This window comes from Chiloscyllium punctatum, chromosome 9, assembly GCF_047496795.1.
Source record: "Chiloscyllium punctatum isolate Juve2018m chromosome 9, sChiPun1.3, whole genome shotgun sequence".
Taxonomy (NCBI): Eukaryota; Metazoa; Chordata; class Chondrichthyes; order Orectolobiformes; family Hemiscylliidae; genus Chiloscyllium; species Chiloscyllium punctatum.
The window spans coordinates 113,241,359-113,268,560 of NC_092747.1; the positions used below are offsets into that span (position 1 = coordinate 113,241,359).

Here is a 27,202-nt window from a genome sequence, read left to right on the forward strand (position 1 = left end):
ATGCTACTTAGAAAACTATTTATTGATCCTTTTATTTATTCGTGAGATGGGGCTTTGCTGGCTGGGCCAGCATATATTACCCATCCCTAGTTGCTGCAGGAGAGATGGTAGTGACCTGCCTACTTGAACCTTTCTGGTGCATGTGCTGTAGGTCGCCCCCATTGTGCTGTTAGGTAAGGGGGGGTCCAGGAGTTTTCTCCAGCAGATGATACACATTGCTGCTAGTGAGTGTCAATGATGGAAGAAGTGAATGTTAGTGGATGCGATGTCAATCAAGTGGACTGCTTTTTCCTGGGTGGTTTCAAGCTTCTTGAGTGTTGTTGGAGCTGTACCCACCCAGCAAAGTGGGGAGTATTCCATCAAACTCCTGACTTATACCTTGTAGAAGATGGACAGGCTTTGGGGAGTTAGGAGTAAGTTATTCACTGCAGTATCACTAATTTCTGACCTGTTCTTGTAGCCACCATGTTTATATGGTTAGTCCAGTTCAGTTTCTAGTCAATGGTAACCCCCAGGATGTTGATAGGGGATTCAGCGATAGTAATGACATTGAACATTGATCGGACAATGGTGAGATTCTCTCTTGTTGAAAATGGTCATTGCTTAACATTTTTATGCTATGAATATTAATTGCCATTTGTCAGCCCAATCCTGGATATTGTCCAGGTCTTGTTGTATTTGGACAGTTGGCTGTTTCAGTATTGAAGGAGTTGCAAATGTGCAATAATTGTGCAATAATAAGTGAATATCACCACTCCTGATCTTATAATTGAGGGTGAGTCATTGATGAAGCAGCTGAAGATGGTTGGGCCTAGAACACTACTCTGAGGAACTTCTGCAGAGATGTCCTGAAACTGAGATGATCGACCTCCAACAACGGTAGCCATCTCCCTTTGTGCCAAGTATGACTCCAACCAGCAAACTGTTTGCCCACTGATACCCATACACTAGTTTTGCTCGGGCTCCTTGATTCCATTCTCAATTAAATACAGCCTTGATGCCAAGGCCATCACTCTCTCACCTCACCTCTGGAATTCAGCTGTTTTGTCCACATTTGAACCAAGGATGTAATGAGATCGAGAGCTGAGTGACAATGAGCAGGTTATGGTTAAGCAAGTGCTGCTTGATGACCCCATTCATAATCCCTTCAATCATTTCATTGATGATCAAGAGTAGACCAATGGGGTGGTATTTGACTTGGTTGGATTGCTCCTATTTCTTGTGTTCAGGACATTCCTGAGCAGTTGTTCATATTGTTGTGTAGATGCCAGTATTGTAGCCATACTGGGACAGCTTGGCTGGGACGTGAGCCTAGGGAATGTTGATGTTCGGATTACATGACTGCAGGACCAATCCTGGAATATTGTCAGGGCCTATTCCCTCTGCAGTATCCAGTGTCTTCAGCTGTGTCCCACAAGAAAATAGGAGTTGAATTGGTTAAAGACTGGCATGTGTGATCCTAGGGACACCTGAAGACAGAGAAAGTGAGGACTGCAGATGCTGGAGATCAGAGTCAAAGAGTGTGGTACTGGACAAGCCCAGCAGCTCAGGCAGCATCCGAGGAGCAGGAGAGTTGACATTTCAGGCATAAGCCCTTCATCAGGAGTGAGGACCTGTGTAACAGAAGGCACGATGCATCATTCATTAGTTCAAGTCTGAGTTGCGAGCTGCATTGGGGGTGTCCTTGCAGATTTGATCACATGAGATTCTGACCATGCAATTTTGCATGATGTGATACTCTGATCATGTGACATCAAGTCACCTTCATTCTGGTCTTTATGCTGTTTATGAACCTTCTCACCAAAACCCTTTCATCTCATCCCATCCCATCAACACAACCTTCTCTTTCTCTATCCCTTGTCTGTTTATCCAGTTTCCATTTTAAAGGCTGTGTAACATGAAATGACAACAATGATATATCATATATCCCTTTGCTTTAACAATTGACTGGGATTAGTGTAAACAAATGAGTCAAAGTAGGGACGTAAGGTTCCAGTTTTTCATCTTATTGGTAAGACCACCCTTACAGCAGAGCATTTTAAGACAGTCAGTATTGAGGGAACACCACATTGTCAGAGGGTCAGTACTACGGGAACGCTGTGCTTTTGAGGGGTAGTCTTTTGGGTGGAACTGAAAGATCTCACAGTCAATATTTTAAGAAAGTAGGCACCCAGGAGGCTGGAAGAACATAGCAAGTTAGGCAGCATCAAGACGTGGAGATGTCAATATTTTGGGTATAACCCTTCTTCAGGACTGGGGATGAGAGAAGGGGAAGCTACAGATAAAAGGGGGAATGGGGGAAAGTTCTGGGTGAGGAGGGGAGTGGAGTGGTGAGGTAGAGATAGGTGAATACGGGTAAAGGGTATGTCCTGGTTGGTCATTGGGAGGAATGACCAAAAGGTGGACAAGGGTAAAGCGATTGGTATTGTGTATATGGATTTCAGAAAGACATTTGATAAGGTTTCCCACGGTAGGCTATTGCACAAAATATGGAGGCGGATTGAGTGTGATTTAGCAGTTTGGATCAAAACTTGGCTAGCTGAAAGAAGATAGAGGGTGGTGGTTGATGGGAAATATTCATCCTGGAATTCACTTATGAGTGGTGTATCGCAAGGATCAGTTTGGGGCCACTGCTGTTTGTCATTTTTTTAATGACCTGGATGAGGACATAGAAGGATGGGTTAGTAAATTTGTAGATGACACTAAGGTTGGTAGAGTTGGGGATTGTGATGAAGGATGTTTAAGGTTACAGAGGGACATTGATAAACCGCAGAGCTGGGCTGAGAGGTGGCAAATGGAGTTTAATGTGGAAAAGTGTGAGGTGATTCACTTTGGAAGGAGCAACAGGAATGTAGAGTACGGGTTGATGATAAGATTCTTGGTAGTGGAGATGAGTAGAGAGATCTCAATGTACAGGTCCATAGATCATTGAAAGTTGCCACCCAGGTTGATAGGGTTGTTAAGAAGGCGTACGGTGTGTTAGCTTTTATTGGTAGAGGGATTGAATTTCGGAACCATGGGGTTGTGCTGCAACTGTACAAAATTCTGCTGCGGCCGCACTTGAAGTATTGCAAATAGTTCTGGTCATTGCATTATGGGAAGGATGTGGAAGCTTTGGAAAGGGTGCAGAGGAAATTCATGGGATGTTGCCTAGTATGGAGGGAAGGTGTTATGTGGAACAGCTGAGGGACCGGAGGCTGTTTTCATTAGAGAGAAGGTTGAGAGGTGATGCAATTGAGACATATAACATAATCAGAGGGTTAGATAGGGTGGACAGAGACAGCCTTTTTCCTCAGATGGCGGTGGTTAGCACGAGGTGCATCGCTTTAAATTGAGGGATGATAGATATAGGACACATGTCAGAGGTAGTTTCTTTACACAGTAGTAGGGACGTGGAATGCACTGCCTACAACAGTAGTAGACTCGCCACCTTTAAGGGCATTCAAATGGTCATTGGGTAGGCATATAGAAAAGAATGGAATAGTGTAGGTTAGATGGGCCTCAGATTAGTTTCACAGAGTGGCGTAACATTGAGGGCCTGTACTGCGTTGTTATGTTCTATGATTAGTGGCTGAAAGGAAGAGTCAGTAAGTGGAATGGAAGGGAGATGGAGGGATTGGAAAGGAAGTCGGGGGATGGGAAGGGAGTTCGGAGATGGGAAGGAAGGTTATTTGAAATTGGAGTACTCCATGTTGAATCCTCTGGGCTGTATGCTGCCCAGGTTTGAAGATGCGATGTAGTTCCTCGAATTTATGGTCTGATTCATTGTGGCAAGAACTCCATCCCATTTTCCCAATTCCTCCACCTCCATCACGTCTGCTTGGAGGAGGAAACATTCCACTCTCAAGCATGTCAGACGTTCAGCCAGTTTGAATTACGTGTTTTTCCTCCCTCTCTCATCCTGATAGCCCTCTCCGCACCTCCTCCATTGCCTGCTCCACTGTTTTAAACCCCCCTCACTCTCCAAACATAATAAAGACAGAGTCCCTTTCATCCAACACATCATCCTCAAACACTTCCGCCAACTCCAACCAGACCCCGCCATCAAGAATCAACAACGTTCACCTTGCCCCCCCCCCACCCCCCAACCTTCTGCCTTCAGCAGAGACTGCTCCATTCATCACCCCTTGGGTCATGCCATTCTCACCCCTCGGTACCTTCCTCTGTGACCAGAAAAGATGCAAAACCTGCTGGTACACTACCGCTCTCTCCTCCATTCAGGGCCCCAAACAGTACTTCCAGGTGAGAGAGAGGTTCATCTGCCTCTCCTCCAACCTAGTTTACTGCATCAGATGCTCCCGATGTGGTCTTCTCTACATCGGGGAGACCAAACGCAAACTTAGGGAATGGTTTGCTGAGCTTATCAGTCAAGCCAGCAGGTGTTGACCTGACCTCATGGTCACCACCCATTTCAAGTCCCCTTCCCATTCCCTCTCTGTAATACTATCCTTAGCCTCCTCCATTGCCACAGTGAGTTAGATTGCAAATTGGAGGAACTACACCTCATCTTCCACCTAGTCAGCCTACAACCCAAAGAACTCAACACTGAGTCCTCCAATTTCAAATAACCTTCCTTTCCAGCTCCTCCCCCTCCCTTCTATTCCTCCGACCGACCTTTCCTTCCAGCTACCAACCGGATTCATTCCTCCCATTGACCAACTCTCTACCTGTGTTCATCTATCCCAACTCACCACCCCGCCCCTATCCCCACCCAAAATCCTCTTTCTCAGCAGTTACCCCCACCCCCATCCCCAGTCCTGAAGATGGGTTACACCCGAAACGTTGATTTCCCCACCTCCTGATGCTGCTTGGCTTGCTGTGCTCTTCCAGTCTCCTGCCTGTCTACTTTGGATTCCAGCATCTGCAGTTTTTTTTTGTCTCTAACTATTTTAAGAAAAGCAAGGGCATGCTCCCTGAAATTCTGTTCAACATTTATCTTCCGAGTGTGTTCCGTGTTAGACAACACTAACCTCCAGGTCAGCATGGATTATGTGCTCAAGTCTCAAGGGTGAATTTGTGAACTTGCAAGTGTCAGATTTGGAGTGGGACATTCCTGTACTGAGTAATGGCTGCACTGAAGCTGAGAAACACGGGGGTTGGGGGTGGGAAGTCAGTCCATACCAGTGAATGGGTGGAGGGCTCTTTGTTAATGTACATCTGTGGAGAGGGAAATAGGAGTTTGGGGTGTAAACTGATTAACAGGAAGCTTTTTGAACTTATGTTTTCAAAACTTGAACGAGGTAACTGTCAACCAGAATATTGATGTGGGCAGGTGGTGCCTGAAAGGAAAAATTCAACAGATCACGAAAAACACTGAAGTGTAGGAGTATTGAACTGTGATAGAGAGAGTTTCTAATGAACCTGTTGATATATTGTCAGAAGTCATACAACACCAGGGTATAATCCAACAAGTTTATTTGAAACCACAAGCATTCTGAGCACTGAAACTGCATTAGGCGAAGGGACCAGCATTGATGTGTTATGGGTTGGGGGCACTGGACACCCCACCACCCCTCCTCTTCTCCTCCCCCCCCCTCCCACCCCACCCCCCCAAAAAAAAACTAGAGGCATAAATGCTGCCCCTCCACACATCACTTCAGCTTTGAAGAGTCAGCTAGACTTGAAACGTTAGCTTGCTCTCTGTCCATAGATGCTACTTCACCTGCTGTGATCTATAACATTTGTTGTTTTCAGTACAGATTCCAGCATCTGTAATAATTTGCTCCTCCAGCAATGTGCTGGAATACTCCCCAGTTGGCTGGATGGGTGCAATGACACCATTCAGAACAAAGCAGCCCTCTTCATTGCCACAACATCCACAAGCATCCATTCCCTCCACCATCAACACTCAGTCACAGAAGGGTGTACTATCTGCAAGATGCCCTGCAGAGGTTCACCAAAGATCCTGAGCAGCACCTTCCAAACCCATATCCACATCAAAACTTGTATCTGCCACCCTTGTCCTTCCAGATAGATGGGAACACCACCCCCTGCAATTTCCCCTCCAAGCCACTCTCCATCCTGACTTGGAAAAATATCACCACCATTCCTTCAATGCTGCTTCATCAAAATCCTGGCATTCCCTCCCTGAGAGCGTTGCAGATCAACCTGGACTGCAGTGATTCAAGGAGTCAGCTCACCACCAATTTCTCAAGGGCAACTAGAGATGGACAATAAACCTTTGGCTGGCCAGCTACACCCACAGGTGAATGAAAGAAAAGGATGAACTCCGAACTGCAGTTTGCAGCAACGTTTTGTGAATGGGTAACTAATTGGCTGATGCTTACAAGAAGGAATATGTTTTGTTTTCAGAGTTCTGCTGAGGAGAGGCTTGGTAGATCAGGCCAGAAGTTAGTGTTGAGACCATTTCTGTTTGAACAGCGTGAATTCTGAAACTCAATGTGTCTGGGTCCGACTAGCAATGATACCCAATTGGGGATGGTTTATAGTCTCAGAGGTTGCAAATTAGACAGCAGTAGTTGGGTGAAGTGTCTAAATTAAGTTCTTGTGGTACAGTGGTAGTATCCCTACCTCTGAGCTAGGTAAACTGGGTATAAATTGTAACCTGCTCTAGAGGTGTATAGTAATATGTCTAAATAGGCTTATTAGAAAAAATATCTAAGTGATTAAAGCAATGACTGAAACATGGTATCATTTGAGAAAGGGATAAAATAGCAAAGAGTGAAGCTACAATTTTCAATTCTTTGAAGGTGGCAGGACAAATGAAAAGACTTTTTAAGTAAAGTTCACTGGGTCCTTGGCATAATGAACAGAGGCATAGGACGTTAAGATAAATTAATGGGATTATATCAGATCAATTGAGAAATTCTACTTGGAAGATGATGTGTGGTTTGGGTGGTGATGAATTAAGATGAACTGATCTTCATTTGTATTTATCTTTTCATCACTTCCATGGTCTTTTTGTTGTGTTTGTATGTGGAGATGTGGTTTATAATACTGACACAACCTAGGAATGTTAGAGAAAAAGGAAATAACAGCAGGAGTAGGCCATTTGGCCCTTCGAGCCTGCTCTTCCATTCAATATGATCATCATTGAAAATCCAAACTCACTACCCTGTTCACGTTTTCTCCCCATATCATTTCATCCCTTTAGCCCTAAGAACAATATCTAGCTCCTTCTTATAGACATTCAGTGCTATAGTTTCAAATGTTTTCGGTGGCAAGGAATTCTACAGGCTCCCCACTCTCTCTGGGTGAAAACATTTCTCCTCAGCTCAGTCCTAAATGATCTACACCGTATCTTCAAACTGTGACCCCAAACTCTAGACTCTCGAGCCAGTGGGAGCATCTTTCCTGTGCTTTGATAGGTTTCCTGTTAGAACCTTATAGGTTTCTTTTGAGTTTCCCACCTCCTCATTCCTGGGTTTAGTCAGATCAGGTGGAGGCTTTTCTCACTACAGTCATTCATTCGGAGTTGCCCAGGATCGTGGTATTTTATTTCAGAATGTTACTTATCGCATCCCTTACCACCTCCTCTCTGGAAGGCATTTGCTCCACTTGGAAATCCAGATCAATGGGCACTGGAAATTTTCCAGAACAGGGCCCAAGTTTCTTTCAGCTAGCCTTAGCAAACTATGTTATAGTCCAACAGGTTTATTTGGAAGTACAAGTTTTCGGAATGCTGCTCCTTTGTCAGCTGGCTATGTGACAAATGAGCAGCGCTCTGAAAGCTTGCACTTCCAAATAACCCATTGGACTACAACCTGGTGTCATGTGATTATTAACTTTGTCCACCCCAGTCTAACCTGGCACATCCACAACTTTAGTGAACCATGGAAACCACCTTAGGTGGGCTATCTCTGACCAGAAGACAGTGAGGTCTGCAGATGCTGGAGATCAGAGTTGAGAATTTGTTGCTGGAAAAGCACAGCAGGTCAGGCAGCATCCGAGGAACAGGAAAATCAACGTTTCAGGCCATTGACCTTCATCAGGAAGAGCTGGCCTGCTGTGCCTTTCCAGCAACACACTCTCAATCACTATCTCTGACAAAACAGTAGTGGGATCTAGTTGTATCGAAAAATGGAGTGAAATGTTTAGTCCTGTTTCTTCCTGCTCCCCTCTGTTGCTGAAAATTTAACCATCCAACCCCACCCTAACTAAGGTTAGTTAATGACACTTTAGGGTCGGGTGGGATAGTAATGGTTGCAAACATAGTCACCTGAATCTCAATGGTATGGTCACTCAAGTAAGTGGGACTGATTTTTGACAGAACCTCCCATTTCTGTGCCCTCAGTACAGTTTATGAATCTCTGGCATGAGAAAAGAGGCCCTGAAAGCTCACAAGATGAAAGGACCTTTTTGAAGTTACTGGATGTTTGTTGCCATCACAGACAGATCAAACAATCAAGCTCACGATGTTATATCCAGGTCATCAGAGCAATCATCAGAGCGTGGTATCACAGGAAGAAAGTGTTAACCTGTTCAAAAAAGTTCCGGGACTTCGTATACACAGTAGTAGGAATACTCAGTAAATGAAAATGTTGATTTTTTTAAAGAACAATTTTTTTTCTGTCACCTTCGATCGGAATCCATTTTAATTCGGAGAAATCAGAATTTTTTTGAGAGGAACGCTTTAGAGTAGGGCTCTGATTTCTGGATCAGAAACATTCCTGGTTTGGCAAATAACCCACTTTTTCAGTGCAAGAGGACAAATAAAGCTAAGCATTCATGAAAACAGAGAATTTGAGAGTTTGCAGTAGAAACGTGCCATTTGGCCCAACTTATCCATTCCAGAGTTTATCTCCATTGATGACCAAGTGAAGAAGATTGAATTGACTCTCCCGAATTCAACCGTGTTTGGTGACGACCATAAAGTTTTAATCACCTTGTTAGCACATAGCTGTACTTCACTTTAACAACAATGTCATTCATAAGAAACATTAAAGAGTCAACTATAAGAGCAATTGTATCATGGAATCATCTGTTAACTCCAAGAAAAATAAAACCAGTGATATATTAAACATACAGATAAATGTGACTTCAATGCTAACAAGGGGTTAATGGTCAATATCAAAGAGAAGATATATGAATGTGCAGGTAAAAGCCCTTCAGGTGTTAACCTGAGACCATGATTTGTTAGTGGGTGTCCTGGACCAGCAGCCATGAATATTACAGATATGTTTAAGTTGTCACTGTTCAAATGTTTCTCCAGTTTGTGTTGAGAGTAGTTGCTTTGCCCTTCCTGAGCAACAGCAGGGAGTTCTATTGCTATAAATCCATCTCCAGTGCTCTGCTGAAATAATTGCTTGAAATACTGTTCATTCATGGTTTCATGTGTCTGGAGTAATTTGTTACCCAGGCAAGTTTTGCATCTCCAATATGTGTAACATCATACAGGTGCAATTTGAAGATCTGAAATATGAGTTTCTTCATACCTGTCTGATTTAAGTCTTTTAATATCAGTCCGACATGGCAGCTGAATTCTATATTCTCACTACTCTCTGGCTAAAGAAGTTGAAAATTCAGAATGGCATCTGACAGTGGCAATGGGGGTATCACTGGGCTAGAGCATGGCAATAACCCAGCAATGCCTTTTAGGGAAGGCCCACCACTCAGTCATTTAACTGGACAGTGACATGTTGGTCATAGTCATAGAGATGTACATCATGGAAACAGACCCTTCGGTCCAACCTGTCCATGCTGACCAGATATCCCAACCCAAACTAGTCCCACCTGCCAGCACCCAGCCGATATCCCTCCAAACCCTTCCTATTCATATACCCATCCAAATGCCTCTTAAATGGTGCAATTGTACCAGCCTCCACCACATCCTCTGGCAGCTCATTCCACACCCGTACCACTCTCTGTGTGAAAAAGTTGCCCCTTAGGTTTCTTTTATATCTTTCCCCTCTCACCCTAAACCTATGCCCTCTAGTTCTGGACTCCCCGACTCCAGGGAAAAGACTTTGTCTATTTATCCTATCCCTGCCCCTCATAATTTTGTAAACCTCTATAAGGTCACCCCTCAGCCTCTGACACTCCAGGGAAAACAGCCCCAGCCTGTTCAGCCTCTCCCTATAGCTCAAATCCTCTAACCCTGGCAGCATCCTTGTAAATCTTTTCTGAACCCTTTCAAGTTTCACAACATCTTTCCGATAGGAAGGAGACCAGAATCGCACGCAATATTCCAACAGTGGCCTAACCAATGTGCTGTACAGCCGCAACATGACCTCCCAACTCCTGTACTCAATACTCTGACCAATAAAGGAAAGCATACTAAATGCCTTCTTCACTATCCTATCTACCTGCAACTCCACTTTCAAGGAGCTATGAACCTGCACTCCAAGGTCTCTTTGTTCAGCAACACTCCCTAGGACCTTACCATTAAGTGTATAAGTCCTGCTAAGATTTGCTTTCCCAAAATGCAGCACCTCACATTTATCTGAATTAAACTCCATCTGCCACTCCTCAGCCCATTGGCCCATCTGGTTCAGATCCTGTTGTAATCTGAGGTAAGCCTCTTCACTGTCCACTACACCTCCAATTTTGGTGTCATCTGCAAACTTACTAACTGTACCTCTTATGCTTACATCTAAATCATTATGTAAATGACAAAAAGCAGTGGACCCAACACCGATCCTTGTGGCACTCCACTGGTCACAGGCCTCCAGTCTGAAAAACAAGCCTCCACCACCACCCTCTATCTTCTACCTTTGTGCCAGTTCTGTATCCAAATGGGTAAAAACAATGACTGCAGATGCTGGAAACCAGATACGGGAGTAGAGCGGTGCTGGAAAAGCACAGCAGTTCAGGCAGCATCTGAGGAGCAGGAATATTGACATTTCGGGCAAAAGTCCTTCATCAGGGCATTTCCTGATGAAGGGCTTTTGCTCGAAACGTCAATTTTCCTACTCCTCGAATGCTACCTGAACTGCTGTGCTTTTCCAGCACCGCTCTACTCCTGTATCCAAATGGCTAGTTCTCCATGTATTCCATTAGATCTAACCTTGCTAATCAGTCTCCCATGGGGAACCTTGTTGAACGCCTTACAGAAGTCCATATAGATCACATCTATTGCTCTGCCCTCATCAATCTTCTTTGTTACTTCTTCAAAAAACTCAATCAAGTTTGTGAGACATGATTTCCCACACACAAAGCCATGTTGACTATCCTGAATCAGTCCTTGCCTTTCCAAATACATGTACATCCTGTCCCTCAGGATTCCCTCCAACAACTTGCCCACCACTGAGGTCAGGCTCACCGGTCTATAGTTCCCTGGCTTGTCTTTACCACCCTTCTTAAACAGTGGCATCAAATTTGCCAACCTTCAGCCTTCCGGCACTTCACCTGTGACTACCGATGATACAAATACCTCAGCAAGAGGCCCAGCAATCACTTCTCTAGCTTCCCATAGAGTTCTTGGGTACACCTGATTAGGTCCTGGGGATTTATCCTCCTTTAACTGTTTCAAGACATCCAGCACTTCCTCCTCTGTAATCTGGACATTTTGCAAGATGTCACCATCTATTTCCCTACAGTCTATATCTTCCATATCCTTTTCCACAGTAAATACTGATGCAAACTATTCATTTAGTATCTCCCCCATTTTCTGTGGCTCCACACAAAGGCCACCTTGCTGATCTTTGAGGGGCCCTATTCTCTCTCTAGTTACCCTTTTGTCCTTAATATATTTGTAAAAACCCTTTGGATTCTCCTTAATTCTATTTGCCAACGCTATCTCATGTCCCCATTTTGCCCTCCTGATTCCCCTCTTAAGTATACTCCTACTTGCTTTATAATCTTCTAAGGATTCACTTGATCTATCCAGTCTATACCTGATGTATACTTCCTTCTTTTTCTTAACCAAACCCTCAATTTCTTTAGTCATCCAGCATTCCCTATACCTACCAACCTTCCCTTTCACCCTGACAGGAACATACTTTCTCTGGATTCTTGTTATCTCCTTTCTGAAGGCTTCCCATTTTCCAGCCGTCCCTTTACCTGCGAACATCTGTCTCCAATCAGCTTTCGAAAGTTCTTGCCTAATACCGCCAAAAGTGGCCTTTCTCCAATTCAGAACTTCAACTTTTAGATCTGGTCTATTCTTTTCCATCACTATTTTAAAACGAATAGAATTATGGTCGCTAGCCCCAAAGTGCTCCCCCACTGACACCTCAGTCACCTGCCCTGCCTTATTTCCCAAGAGTAGGTCAAGTTTTGCACCTTCTCTTGTCGGTACATCCACATACTGAATCAGAAAATTGTCTTGGATACACTTAACAAATTCCTCTCCATCTAAACCTTTAACACTATGGCAGTCCCAGTCGATGTTTGGAAAGTTAAAATCCCCTACCAGAACTACCCTATTATTCTTACAGATAGCTGAGATCTCCTTACAAGTTTGTTTCTCAATTTCCCTCTGACTATTAGGGGTCTTCTAACAGAATAAAGACTGCAGAGGTCCCATCTTCTGGCAGCGGTCAGCCATTCAGAAACAGTAGCACCAGGGATGCTGCTAATTATAAAACCTTTCTGAGGCTTAATTTTCAACTATAGGGGACTTCTGGCAGGGCTGGGATTATCAGGGAGGGTAAAGGACCTCAGCCAGCAAGGCTTTAGGAGTGGCCCCACAGGGGCTACTTCCTTCCTGATGCTTGATTGCTCAAGCATGCACTAAATATCTTTTCAATATGGGATCTTCCTTCCTGTGAAAGGCTCTAGCAACTTTGACAGGGTGTCCATATAGTGTCCTCAACATATTGAGCCCCTGCCTGCCATTGGTTTAACCAACGGTCACAGGGTTTTAAGAGGGCGATAGTTGATCATTTAAAGCATTTGATTGGAATTGGGAAGGATGTCCATAGGGCTGCCTGCCCAGGACTTCATCAGGGTGGAAACAGGATGTGATGGGTTTCCCACCCACCAGATCAGCTGCAACCCCCAGTCTCTGACCACTGTGAACCCAGATTGATACTGGTAAGAGGGTTTACAAACTCTTCATCTTTGCTTTTTAACCACATGGCTTGAATTGCCTAGATTTTATGTGCCATTATCAATATTGGTCTTTTATCCAGAACCTTACAAAGAGTTTTGCAGAAATGCATGGAAATCATATCCCATCTATTTATATTCTTAATTCCCTTCACTAGCTCTGTAAATGTTAACCCATTATTGTAATATTCCAAATTCAATTCATATACATCTGGATATAGGTTTTCTCGCTGAGCTGGAAGGTTCATTTCCAGACGTTTTGTTAACCTACTCGGTAACATCTTCAGTGGGCCTCCGGGCGAAGCACTTTTGATAATTCCTGCATTCTATTTATGTGTTTGGGATTCTTTGGGTTGGTGATGTCATTTCCTGAGGTGATGTTATTTCCTTTTCTTTTTCTCAAGAGGGTGGTAGATGGGGTCTAACTCGATGTGTTTGTTTTTTAGAGTTCTGGTTGGAATGCCATGCTTCTAGGAATTCTTGTATGTGTCTCTGTTTGGCTTGTCCTAGGATGGATGTGTTGTCCCAGTCAAAGTGGGGTCCTTCCCCATCTGTATGTAAGGATATATACACAGGAAATTACAATCACCACAGGAAATCATCGCCAACCCAAAGAAACCCAAACATATAGACTGAAAGTAGGAATTATCAACAGTGCTTTGCCTGGAGGCCCACTGAAGATGTTACCTAGTATGGTGATGAAACGCCTGGAAATGAACCTTCCAGCTCAGCAAGTAAACCTACATCCATAACCTCAACCTGAGCTACAAATCTTCTCAAAACTCTCAGTTCCTATACATCTCTCAAGGCCACGGAGATCACAAAGTCAGAGATACATTTCTTTGGCTGTGATTCTTGAGTCTCATTTCTCTCCTTCACTACTCTCTGCAGTAGGATGAGCGTGAACTTTGTGTTCCTATTGTCTCTCTCCTATTGTCCAGTTACTTCCCACATAGACTCACAGTCCTACCTACCTGATCATAGCTAAGTTGTCTCCAACAGTATCATCCAATCATACACCATCACTTCACAAGCTCCCAAAAGCTTACCCCGTCTCCTACATCTCTCTCCAGTTACAGTGTTACCCCTTGGTGTCATACTGTGCAGACCTACAGCAAGCACTCTGAGTGTGTAAGGGGCAGAAACAAATATACCTATTCCTTGGCTCACATCATGCTTGAGTCTAACCAAGTCTCCCAACATCAAACGGACGATTGTGGGAGGGTTTCAGAGAAGCTTTTGATGTGACTTTGAATTTCTTTCAGGTCAAGGTTATAAAGCTGTTTGATACTCATTTCCATGGCTTTTATTTTTGAACAGGTTTAATGAAGCATTTCATTCAGGAATGAGCTGGAATTGAAGTTTCAGCAGATTGGACATCCTGTTTGGAAGCAGAGGGAATATTGAGCAAAATTTTAATGCAGTGGAAATATCTCTGAGAATTAATATGTGGTAGGTTTTTCTGATTTCTCTGTTGTGATCCAATGCAAACAAAAACAAGATAAATAGCAGGAAAGTTGTTTGAAAATGTCTGTCTAAAAATCCACAAACAAAATCCTTCCATGAGAGGAGTTGTATGTTTTAAATACAGAATACAAAGAAGCTTTAAAGGGATCAAGATGGGTTAAGAGAGTTTGCAAAAGCAGAGCAGATGAAGAATTGAAAATATGTCCATATTACAAACCGCTTGGTGGAGAAGATTAATTGTATTGTAATATTCCTCCAATTTGCTCAACTTATCGACCTCTAAATCAGTTAACACCTTCCCAAACATCAGCCATCACAACCCCAAAAACTAACAGCCCAAATAAGGGGGCATAACAATGGAAATGGAATTATTAATGTGTCTCACAAGATGTGTGTATAAGCCAGATTCCTTCAATAAGCATTGCCCATCCAACTCTTCACCCCATTTCATATCCACCACATACCATCCGGTCCCCCACTCCCTCTGACGGGCGTGCTGTACCCAGTCTCCCCCTCCCTCTGACAGGTGCGCTGTACCCAGTCCCACATTCCCTCTGACAGGCGCACTGTACCCAGTCCCCCGCTCCCTCTGACGGGCGCGCTGTACCCAGTCCCCCATTCCCTCTGACTGGCGCGCTGTACCCAGTCCCCCATTCCCTCTGATGGGCGCACTGTACCCAGTCCCCCGCTCCCTCTGACGGGCGCACTGTACCCAGTCCCCCATTCCCTCTGACGGGCGCACTGTACCCAGTCCCCCATTCCCTCTGACGGGCGCACTGTACCCAGTCCCCCGCTCCCTCTGACGGGCGCGCTGTACCCAGTCCCCCGCTCCCTTTGACGGGCGCGCTGTACCCAGTCCCCCAGTCTCTCTGACGGGCGCACTGTACCCAGTCCCCCACTCCCTCTGACGGGCGCACTGTACCCAGTCCCCCATTCCCTCTGACGGGCGCACTGTACCCAGTCCCCCATTCCCTCTGACGGGCGCACTGTACCCAGTCCCCCATTCCCTCTGACGGGCGCACTGTACCCAGTCCCCCGCTCCCTCTGACGGGCGCGCTGTACCCAGTCCCCCGCTCCCTTTGACGGGCGCGCTGTACCCAGTCCCCCACTCCCTCTGACGGGCGCACTGTACCCAGTCCCCCACTCCCTCTGACGGGCGCACTGTACCCAGTCCCCCATTCCCTCTGACGGTCGCACTGTACCCAGTCCCCCATTCCCTCTGACGGGCGCGCTGTACCCAGTCCCCCTCTCCCTCTGACGGGCGCGCTGTACCCAGACCCCATTCTCTCTGACGGGCGCACTGTACCCAGTCCCCCATTCCCTCTGACGGTCGCACTGTACCCAGTCCCCCATTCCCTCTGACAGGCGCACTGTACCCAGTCCCCCATTCCCTCTGACGGTCGCACTGTACCCAGTCCCCCATTCCCTCTGACGGGCGCACTGTACCCAGTCCCCCACTCCCTCTGACGGGCGCACTGTACCCAGTCCCCCATTCCCTCTGACGGGCGCGCTGTACCCAGTCCCCCATTCCCTCTGACGGGCGCACTGTACCCAGTCCCCCACTCCCTCTGACGGGCGCACTGTACCCAGTCCCCCATTCCCTCTGACGGGTGCGCTGTACCCAGTCCCCCATTCCCTCTGACAGGCGCACTGTACCCAGTCCCCCATTCCCTCTGACGGGCGCGCTGTACCCAGTCCCCCATTCCCTCTGACAGGCGCACTGTACCCAGTCCCCCATTCCCTCTGACGGGTGCGCTGTACCCAGTCCCCCATTCCCTCTGATGGGTGCACTGTACCCAGTCCCCCATTCCCTCTGACGGGCGCGCTGTACCCAGTCCCCCACTCCCTCTGATGGGCGCGCTGTACCCAGTCCCCCAGTCTCTCTGACGGGCGCGCTGTACCCAGTCCCCCGCTCCCTCTGACGGGTGCGCTGTACTCAGTCTCCCGCTCCCTCTGACGGGTGCGCTGTACCCAGTCCCCCATTCCCTCTGACGGGCGCGCTGTACCCAGTCCCCCATTCCCTCTGACGGGCGCGCTGTACCCAGTCCCCCATTCCCTCTGACGGGCGCACTGTACCCAGTCCCCTACAACTGAAATGAGAACTCGAGTGATGGATGAAAAAGATCTCACGACCACTGCTTCTTCCTGTGTGGTGGCCAATAAGTATTCCATGAAAACCCAAATGATTTGGACTTCATGTTGTTTGAAGGATCTTGCTGTTGACAAATTGGCTGCTGTGTTTTCTGTCAGTGAGGTTTCTGATTTTTCTATTTATTGTTGAAACAATTGGCTGGAATATTTCATGCTTTTCGATGCAGCTCCTTTAGGTGACTGGATTGGGCCCTCACTGAAATCAAAGCTTGATCTTATTACAGAGTTAGAAGTGAAGAGGTGACATTTTTACTGACTGTGTTGGATGTTCTGTGATATTTCTTTATGCTTTGGAGTTCTCTCACTAACGGAGGTTTAAACCTGTCTATTCATTTTTTTTTGGCAGGTGCCAGTTATTACGATTACTCATTCTGTTGCTGTTGACTGACACAATTCTTGCTGTAAGTTGAACTTAGATTTGTCTCCAATCTTTCATTTGCTCTCTTCGTGTCTTTGCTTGTGCTCTCCATCAGGCTGAAATGCTTCTTTCTGAGCTTTAACTCATTTGTTACACTCACGCATACATTAAGAGATTTCTTTCATAACTAAAAATTTAATAACCAAATCCTAATGTAAATATTGCAATTAAGCTGCAGTTGGAATCATGTAAAGTTTTGGTAAGACTTTAATACACATAATAGGAACAGAATCATCTTGACATATCATACAGCCATTTTCCAAATAAAACTCTTTTGCATTCTTCAATGCGTTTATGTGCTACTGTTTGTAGAGTCTATGCTGCTATGTTGGTGATAATCCTAAGCAGGAAGAAAGTGAGGACTGCAGATGCTGGAGATCAGAGTTAAGAGTGTGGTGCTGGAAATGCACAGCAGGCCAGGCAGCCTTCGAGGACCAGAAATGTCGATGTTTCAGACATAAGCCCTTCATCAGGAATGAGGCTTGTGTCCCAGGGGGCTGAGAGATAAATGGGAGAGGGGCATGGGGTTAGGGGGAAGTTAGCTGAGAATGCAATAGGTAGATGAAGGTAAGTAAGAAGGTGATAGGTCGGAGAAGGGGGGGGTGAACTGGATAGATGGGAAAGACAATGGACAGGTCAGGAGGGCAGTGCTGAGTCAGATGTTTGGGACTGGGATAATGTGGGGGGGAGGGGAAATGAGGAAATTGTTGAAATCCACATTGACCCCCTGTGTTTGCAGGGTCCCAAGGTGGAGTATAAGGTGTTCTTCCTCCAGGTGTCAGTTGGTAAGGGTTTGGCGATGGAGGAGGCCCAGGACCTGCATGTCCTTGACGGAGTGGAAGGGGGAGTTGAAGCGTTCAGCCACGGGGCAGTGGGGTGGGTTGGTTGGTTGGTGGATAAATGTGGATTTCAATAGTTTCCTCATTTTCCCCTATTCCCCCCCCCCCCAACATTATCCCAGTTCCAAGCCTCCAACTCTACCACCGCCCTCCTGACCTGTCCATCACCTTTCCCATCTATCCACTCCACCCCTCTCTCTAACAATCACTTTCTCCCTCACCTTCATCTACTTATCACATTCCCAGCTACCTTTACCCCCAGACCCAGCCTCTCCCATTTATCTATCAGCCCCCCCCGGCCCACAAGACTCATCCCTGATGTAGGGCTTATGCCCAAAATGTCAAGTCTCCTGCTCCTCAAATGCTGCCTGACCTGCTGTGCTTTTCCAGCACCATGCTCTCGACGATAATCCTAAGCAACACATTTGCTGTTTTATCGATAAACCAGCTTTACTGTTGTTTTCATTTATTTGAATAAAATTAAACTAAATTTATTTTTCTTCATCTTTTCTTTAACTGACATCTACAAACTTTGTCGTGGGTAGCTGTTCCTACCAGTGATATGCTGCTGTCTGCGGACTCTGGAATGTAGAATGCCTGATGTGGAATGTTGGATTTAGAACATGGAATGTGTTGTGTGGAATGCAGGATGCATCAATCCTGAGAACCCATTCCACAAGTCATGTTCATTCAGTGGGTTGGGAATCTTTGGAATTTTCTACCTCCCAGAGGCTGTGAATATTTAGTCAATGAATATATTGAAGACTGGGAATTGATAGATGTTTAGATATTGAGTGCTATGGTTGGCAAATGGGGAAGTGGAGTCAATGTAGAATATAACAAGGATCTTACTGATGTGTAGAACAAGCTCGTAGGGCTCACTGGCTCCTTTTAATGTAATTGGATCAGGGTTGTTCGCCAAAGCGAATTTATCAATTCTTCTTGATTGTGTAGTTATTGATAAAGTTTGATGGTTTGCGATGTTTGTTCCATGGAGCCTGAGTTTGTTGGTGGCATGGGATTCACTACAGGGACGAAATGTGGGATGGGGGGAGGTTTCCTGCTTTGGCAGGAGGTGGCACCTGGGGACACACTTAATGGTCTCTCTGCAATCAATCATGTGGATGTCTCTGCCATCCTACCTCAGAGAGAGCTCTGGGCCAGTTAGAACACTGGCAGTGTGCTTGCGTTGTAGTGCCATCATGAAGAGTGACAACTCTTGGAACTTTCCTGAAGAAGGGCTCATGGCCGAAACATCGATTCTCCTGCTCCTTGGATGCTGCCTGACCTGCTGCACTTTTTCAGCAACGCATTTTCAACTCTTGGAACTGCACCTGGAGGATAAGGGCTCTCTGATGGATGCACACCCCTCTTTCCCCCCCCCCCCCCCCCCCCCCAACAACTGAGTGAATAGAGTCTGATGGTTCTAAGCCACTCAGGAGGGGTCTAGTGAGGGGAGGTCAGGTGATACCAACAGTGTAAAGATGGCTATTGCCACTGGGTAATGATCTCCCTTTCACTACTCTTTACCCATTAGTCCACAACAATAAGGTCCCTGAATTCTTCCTCCTCTGAGGAGGGCACCAGTGATATTCCCCATGTAGCAGAGTACCCTCCCCCTCCACTGGCAAAATACTGGTTGAAGTGGGGTAATCCTTATTCAGGCATTTGTGTAGTTAGGACTCTGGTGGATGTGCCAAATCCACCTTTTCCATTGCTGCCAAAAAGGCAGAGCAGTGCCCCCACCCCACCACTTTTCCATGCCATTTTGGAAGCCCTCTGCACAATGAGTCCATCTACAGAGCAGCATATAGGAGCAGAATGAGTCTGCCGCCCAGGTGTGGAGAATACTGCTGGTGTTCCTTTACGTCCAATGACCTTTCCTGTTTTAAGACAGAGACTGGGCAGGCTGCTCATAACTCACTTTATCAAAAAGTCTGACATGCTCTGAGTCTGTTATTCTGCAGCAAGAAGAGAAAGTGTAAAATCTTCCCTCTAATTACAAAGGGGGAAGTAATAACATTCTGTGGGGACTGTAAAGAATGAGGTTCAAAACACACAAGGCAATTTATGAAAATCTGTGACTATTGGATACATTTTCCATGGGACAACAGCTCAAGTGCTTTTTGAAACTCTCCAGAGTAAGAAATTGCTTTGAACATGCTAACATTGTCACCATTTGACAGCAGATATTTTCTTACGTTTATTAACATCGTTTGTATATGGATCCTGTGTTCAATCCAGAACAAGTCTTCAAAGGCTCATGAACAATCAATCAAGCATTTCATTCCTTCATTCAGTGAATTAAAGATGTCATTCTCCCTTTCGTTACATCGACTTTAACTGAAGTCTAATTGTGAGAGCATCAATCTCACAGTTAATTTCTCTGCTCAATGAGTGTAGGTTTGAGGTGTCCAACCCCTCTAGGGCTGACAGAAAAATGGAACCTGCTACCTGGATGAACTTTATTTTACTTTCTTCTCTCATGGGGCATGGATGTCACTGGTTGACCAGTATTTATTTTCTGTCCCTAGTTGCCCTTGAGAAGGCGATAGTGAGCTGCCTTCTTGAACTGCTGCAGTCCATTTGTTGTAGGTTAACCTACAATGTCCTTAGGGAGGGAATTCCCAGACTTTCACCCAGTGATAGAGATGGAATAACGATATATGTCCAAGTCAGGAAGATGATAGGCTTGGAGGGGGACTTGAAAGTGGTGGTGCTCCCATGTATCTGCTGCTCTTGTCCTTCCCGATAGAAGTAGTCCTGGAATTGGAAGCTATTGTCTCCGGATCTTTGGTGAATTTCTGAAGTACATCTTTTAGATGATGTGTACTGCTGCTATTGAGTGCCAGTGATGGGGAAGAGCAGATGCTTGTGGATGTGGTGCCAGTCAAGCAGGCTGCATCATCCTGGATGGTGTCAAGCTTCTTGAGTGTTGTCAGAGCTGTGGAGTATTCTGTCACACTCCTGACTTGTTCCTTGTGGACAGGCTGCAGTATTCCAAGCCTCTCTCCTGTTGTTATAGCCACCATATCTATATGGCTATACTACTTAGGTTTATAGTCAATGGTAACCGCCAGGATGTTGATAGTGGGGGATTCAGTGACAGGAACACCATTGATTAACAATGGGCTATGATTAGATTGTCTCTTGTCAGAGATGATCATTGCCTGGTATTTGTGTGGTACACGTGTTACTTGTCAGTCTAAACCTAGATATTGTCCAGATCCTGCTACATTTGAACATGGATTGTTTCAGTATCTGAGGAGTCACAAATGGTGATAAACATTGTATGCAATTATCAACAAACATCTCCGCCCCTGCCCTTTAAGATGGAAGGAATGCTGAAGATAATTGGGTATAGGACACTACCCTGAGGAACTGCTGCAGAGATGTCCTGGAACTGAGATAACTGACTCCCAACAACCATCTCCCTATGTGCCAAATATGACATTAACAAGCAGAGAGTTTGCTCCCTATACCCATTGATTCCAGTTTTGCTACAGCTCCTTGATTGAACCAAGGCTGTGTGAGGTCAGGAGTGACACTCTATTTGGGTTCTGCCAGGGCCACTGAGCAGGTAATTGTTGAGGAGATGACAGCACTGTCAATGACACCTTCCATCACCTTATTCATGACTGAGAATTGTATTGGATTTATTGCTGCATGTACTGAGGCACAGTGAAAAGCTTTGTCTTGTGAGAGTAGAGTGATGTGGTGGTAACAGTCCAGATTGGACTTATTCTGCTTTTTGTGTGGAAGATATATTCTATATTGTTGATTTAGATGTCAGTGTTGTGACTGTGTACCTGAACAGATGGTTAAGGGAGCAGCAAATTCTGCAACACAAGTCTTCAGTAGCATTATCAGAATTTGAAATCCACAACTTCGGCCGTTCACTGGCTCAGTCAATTTTTAATTTTATGTTCTGATCTGCACTTTTTCCAATATATTCATCTTTGTATCTTCAGTAAGTTTTGGATATGTGGCTTTCTGTTGTTAAGTCAAGAATGAACTTAATGAATAGTTGCAACTGCAGAAATCTACACTGTACCACTCCCTCTGATTTGTTGAAAAGCTCTTTAGCCGTACATGCAGTTTTCCACTGCTTCATCTAGTTTCTCTATAATCTCCTGACCAGCTCAACAATTCCCTTAACTCAATGAGCTATAATGCTCCTTGACAGCTTCTTTTTTGCCTCCGTATCAAATGCCTTGTGGAAGTCTGTGTATTTGCGATCTTTTGACATTACAGCATCAATTTCTTAGCTTCTTCTTCAGAAAATTCAATTAATTTTTGTTAGAGACTGTAACCGTTTATAAATCCATGTTGTCCCTCCCTAAACAGTCAAACCTTCTCTTAGTCCCGAGTGATAAATTCCAATCACATCCCCACAATAGATGTTAGCCTGACTGGATTATAATTTCCAGGTTCCTTTTTCTCACCAGTCTTAAATTGTGGAATTAAATCTGCAATTTTCCAATTTAAGCAGCTACTCATGTGCCAAGAGAGGTGATGGAAGATTCTGGCTAAAACCGTTTACAATTTCCTCTTCCATTTCCTTTCAAATCCCCTGGATGGAAATCTTCAGGTCCTGGAGATTTATGATGCCCATTGTTTTATTTTTAGTACAATTTCCTTGTTTATATCAACACCATTCAGTTCTCATTCTTATTTTGTCACTTGTCTCCCTGGAATTCCAGGTATGTTATCCTGTTCCTCTGCTAGACTGACACACAAACAATGCAACTTTCATCGCCCAGTCTAGAGGTTTGAGAAGGCTGAATGGGGAATCCATTTTCAGAGGGAGACAAAAATTCATTTTCCCGATGGCAAGTTAAAGCTTGGCAATTGAATGGGCTTAACGAAGGGGAGGGGATGGCCTAGTGGTATTATCATAGGATTGTTAATCCAGAGACCCAGGTTCAAATCCTGCCCTGGTAGAATTTGCATTTGATAAAAATCTGAAGTTAAGAGTCTAATAATAACCATTGCCAATTGTCAGGGGAAAACCCATCTGGTTTGTTAATATCCTTTTCGGGAAGGAAACTGCCATCTTTACGTGGTCTGGCCTACATGTGACTCCAGACCCACAGCAATTCGGGATGGGCAATAAACGCTGCCTAGCCAGTGATGCCCTCATCCCATGAATGAATTTTTTTAAAAATTGAGTTCTCAGAAACTGTCAGGCTAGTCAGGTTTCCCCCATGAAACTGTTTTTCATTAATGAAAACATTACCAATGCTCATTAATACCCCATCCTGTCGGAATTATGTTAATGATCACAATCTTGTTAACCAAAAATGTGAAATACATGTTAAACTCAGAACTATTTTAAAGAAGGGTCACTGTACCCCATAATGTTAACTCTGCTTTCTCTCCATGGATGCTGCCAGACCTGCTGAGATTTTCCAGCAATTTCTGTTTTTGTTCCTGTGTAACAGAGCTCTGCACTATCAGCCTGACAATGCACTCTCACTCCTCTCACTGCTAGATGGCCTTCAGGACAATTTTGAGGGAGAGGTGGCTAAAATGTGGTGCTGCCATTTGCCTGGTCGCTGACATCCCTCGGAGGTCTGAGCAGAGTTTGAGTGATGATTTTGGGTTGCAGAGAGTCAAGTGCTGCCCAAGTACCTTTTTAAAGATGGTGCCTGGATTTTGGAGCCTGGAAATTCCTAGTAGGTTCAGAACCTCCTGCCCATATCGGACTTTTCCCACTGTCTGCATATGGCGTGTGATGAGAAGATTGTAATTGTGTGTAAAGGAGGGCATGTTCCTCCCCATTTTTACCCCTTTTTCCACACTTGGCCTGAATAAAAGAAAATCCTGCCCACTGTATTTATTCAAATAGTAAGAGGCCTCCAGTCACCTTTGTCTAATAAGAGAGACGTTCTCTGGTACTCTGGGATTATGATGACTTTACCTTACCCATTCAATCAGTCTGCTATTTCCTTATGTTCATTTGTAATGTTATCCCCAACTATTATTAAAGCTTCCGCATTATCATTACCTAATCATTCCTTGTAATATATGCACACCCCTGGTATTTCCCATGCTATTTCTACAAAGCCTTGCCAGTAGAAGTTTTCAGTAGGAGTTAGCACTCTGGTGTTGTATAGCTATCAAGTGTTTCACAGGATAGGAGTGGGGGTTGTGGAGGCTGTGCCTTTTAAGACCAAGCGAGCATGTCTGTTCTTTGTAAAGGTGGAAGGCGTCAGTGTGCTTAACATTGAAGTGAATGAAAAGATGAATAATGAGGCCCTTTTAAGTTTTTCCACTGTGAACTGAAAGGGATTGAGTTGCACTCAAATTGTTCAGGCAATGGGTCCTCACCCATAACATCTCCTAAAACAGGAATAATTCAAAGGAACTCTGACAAATGAGGGCCCTGTGGTAATAATTTCTGCTGGCAGAAGCTAGCTGATATTGGTATGTGTATTTATATTGGACTTTCCTAACATTCTGTTACCCAAAAGCTACTGGTCAGAGAAGAATTCAATAAAGATGTAAAAATTAAGTGGAGGTGGCTGTATTCTGATTGGTTCTAGAGTGTGGCAGGAGCCCCAGTTCAACATCATTACCAAGTCTTAAAACATGTTATACTTGTATTTCCTTTTATGGTCAGAACACACCGTCCAGTAGGATACCAGACAGTAAGAATAAATCAATGCAATCTGTGCCTTCAGACCTTCAATGGGAATTTAAAATAGCACAAAACTGGTTTGGGAGTCGAGTGAGCTGAAGACTCGGGTTTCTTCTGACAGGATTCCATAATTATCCCATTACAGAGCAAACTAATTGTACAGGTAGAAGGTGATGTTCAGCACATGATCCAAGGATGTGTGACAGCAGAGGATACTTAACTAGCTGTCAGAAGAAAACCATTTACAGCATAATCCAATTAAAACTCATTGAGCCTGTCTTGTGAAAGGAAGAGTCTGTCACACTTACAAAGAGCTACTCTGAAAGCCTGTTCTAAGGAAGTTTGCCTTTATTGGTTATCAATAGCACTTTGTCCACTGAGCTTTGCACTCAGTAGACTGACTGTCCCCGCAAGAAAGGAGTCCGTGGATAACAAATTGACATGAGCGCTATGAAGTTGAAAGAATAATTGCATTTTAAATATGAAAACACCACAGGCAATTAGCAAATTGGTTGCAGGAATTTTACTTTGCTTGTCATCTGCTTAATCTTTACCCCACCAGTAACGGGCGTTACCATGTGTACAATCAAGACGTGTTGAAAGTAGGAAATTGCGTCCACATTAATTAGCGCAGCCAGGGTGAGTGTTTCACTGCTAACTGTACGGTGATTCAGGAATCTGGAGACTCTTGGCATGTGTGGAATGTAGCATTCTAGTTCTCAACACTGACAGGGAAAATACATTCATAAACATTCTCAAGATGTCTTTTTATTCTTTCCAAACTTGGTGTGTCTCCTGATCAGAATTACTTTTGACCTTTCACCTGGGTTCTCAATGTCAAAAAAAATTCCTTCGTTTTGCATTAATGTAAGTGTTACTGCAAAATATTTAAGATTTAGAGAAATCTATGTGAAGTGTGTAAAACATGCATATGTGTGGTCCATAACAAATCCATTCTTTGATGTTTGAGTCACATGGTAAATATATACATCCTCCAGTTTAGAGTTTAGACCCTATTGTCAATAATTCCAGATGTCTTGTCATTGGAAAATTGAGATCTATCAGAAACAATCTCCAATTTATCCCCCGGTGAGGCAACAGGGCAAAAACGTAACCCTTTACAACCATATAGGCTCTGGATAAATCAATTCTGATAAATAGAAACCCAATGACATTGAGGGGCCTTCAAATTTGAGGATTGCGTTGAGCAAGAGTTTGTACCTTTACAACCACAAGTTGGACAATTGCAGTCTATAATTTATCCGTTTAAACACTTTCAACTTGCTGCTTTCGTCAGTTGGTGTGTGAGTTGGGATTCTAACCAAGAATGTTTATGTAAAACATTCTCACAGAAACTGAGAGACTTGAAAAGATAGAGAACTTGTAATCCTTTAACATCTTTCATGACCTCAGTGTATTCCAAAGCACTTTTTAGTCAATTCTACAACTTTGATTTGCACACAGTCAGTAGTGAAACAACCAGAAAACATGTTTGAAATGTTGGGTTGAGAAAGAAATGTTAGGCAATTCAATCTATCTGCTTTCCACCATTGCACGTATAGTTTTTATTTGTCTTCCAATAAAAAAACCCACAAAATTGCTAGAAATTCATGTGCGTGGTGACTTTCACTCCGTTAATAACCATAGTAGCAATTTGATTCTGTTTCAGATGTCTGGCTCCAGCCAGATGTGCACAGTTTCACATCTGTCCTTGGCTGGTATAATAACAGAGCATGAAATTAACTGAAACAAATTTCTACGTGTTGAAAGACTATCTGTGAGCCATCGCCTTAAAATCTCCCGAAACGTTTCCCAGCTGCTGTATCAAACGTTCAGTCTTAAGGTCTCTGATATTGGAAACGGATGCTTGGCCTGCTTACCCAAGACTACGGTAATGAAGGCAACATAAAGATGCCAGCTGTCATCCACAGTCAGAAATGCTTCAAATGGATGCTGCTGTTATGAAGGAAAATTGAAACAATCTTCTCTTACAATCATAATAAAGGAGGCCATTCAGCCCCCATTGTTTCCATGCTGGCTCTTTGAAAGAGCTATTCAACTGCTTGCACCCTTCCCTGTACTTCCTCCATGGCTTTGAATATCCTTCCTTTATGTGCAATTCCCCACGCATCTCTCAGCACCCTGGCCCACCAGCCTCATTCCTGATGAAGGGTCTATGCCCGAAACATCAACTCTCCTGCTCCTCAGATGCTGCCTGACCTGCTGTGCTTTTTCAGCACCACACTCCGACTCTGATCTCCAGCATCTGCAGTCCTCACCTAATTCCCTTTTGAATCTGCTTCCACTACTCTTTCAGTGAACACTTGCCACCTCTGAACAGCTTGCTGTAAAAAAAAACATTTCTTTTCAATACTGTAACCTTCTCCATTCTTTTACAACTTACCTTCAATCCATGCACCTCTGGATATCGACTGTCATGTCATAGTTTCCCTTCAATTACTTGATCAAATTCCTTCATAACTTTGAACCTCTACTAAATCGCTTTGTAGCCTAGCCTTCTCAATGGAGAAAATTTCCAGTTTCTCTGGAATAAGCAAAGTCCCTCATTTCTGAGAAATCTCCTCTCCACCTCACCCAACATATTTCCTAAAGTGTGGAGCCCACTAATGGACACCAAAACCTCCCTGGTGCAAGTGAAATGATCAGAACAACCTTGATGATTTTCTGTCTAATATTCTCAGTAAAATCTCACCCATCTAGAATCAAGATGGA

At 44.5% G+C, this 27,202-nt stretch overlaps 1 protein-coding gene across 1 annotated transcript in view; it reads left to right on the plus strand.

Moving 5' to 3' along the window:
- The window catches only part of LOC140481614 (uncharacterized), a 220,152-nt gene that overhangs the window by 1,715 nt on the left and 191,235 nt on the right, over nucleotides 1–27,202 (plus strand). The window contains exons 2-3 of the mRNA XM_072578091.1: nucleotides 14,272–14,403; nucleotides 16,916–16,970. Coding sequence (XP_072434192.1) covers nucleotides 14,399–14,403; nucleotides 16,916–16,970 — 60 coding nt within the window. The 5' untranslated portion in view covers nucleotides 14,272–14,398. The remainder of the gene's footprint in view (nucleotides 1–14,271; nucleotides 14,404–16,915; nucleotides 16,971–27,202) is intronic.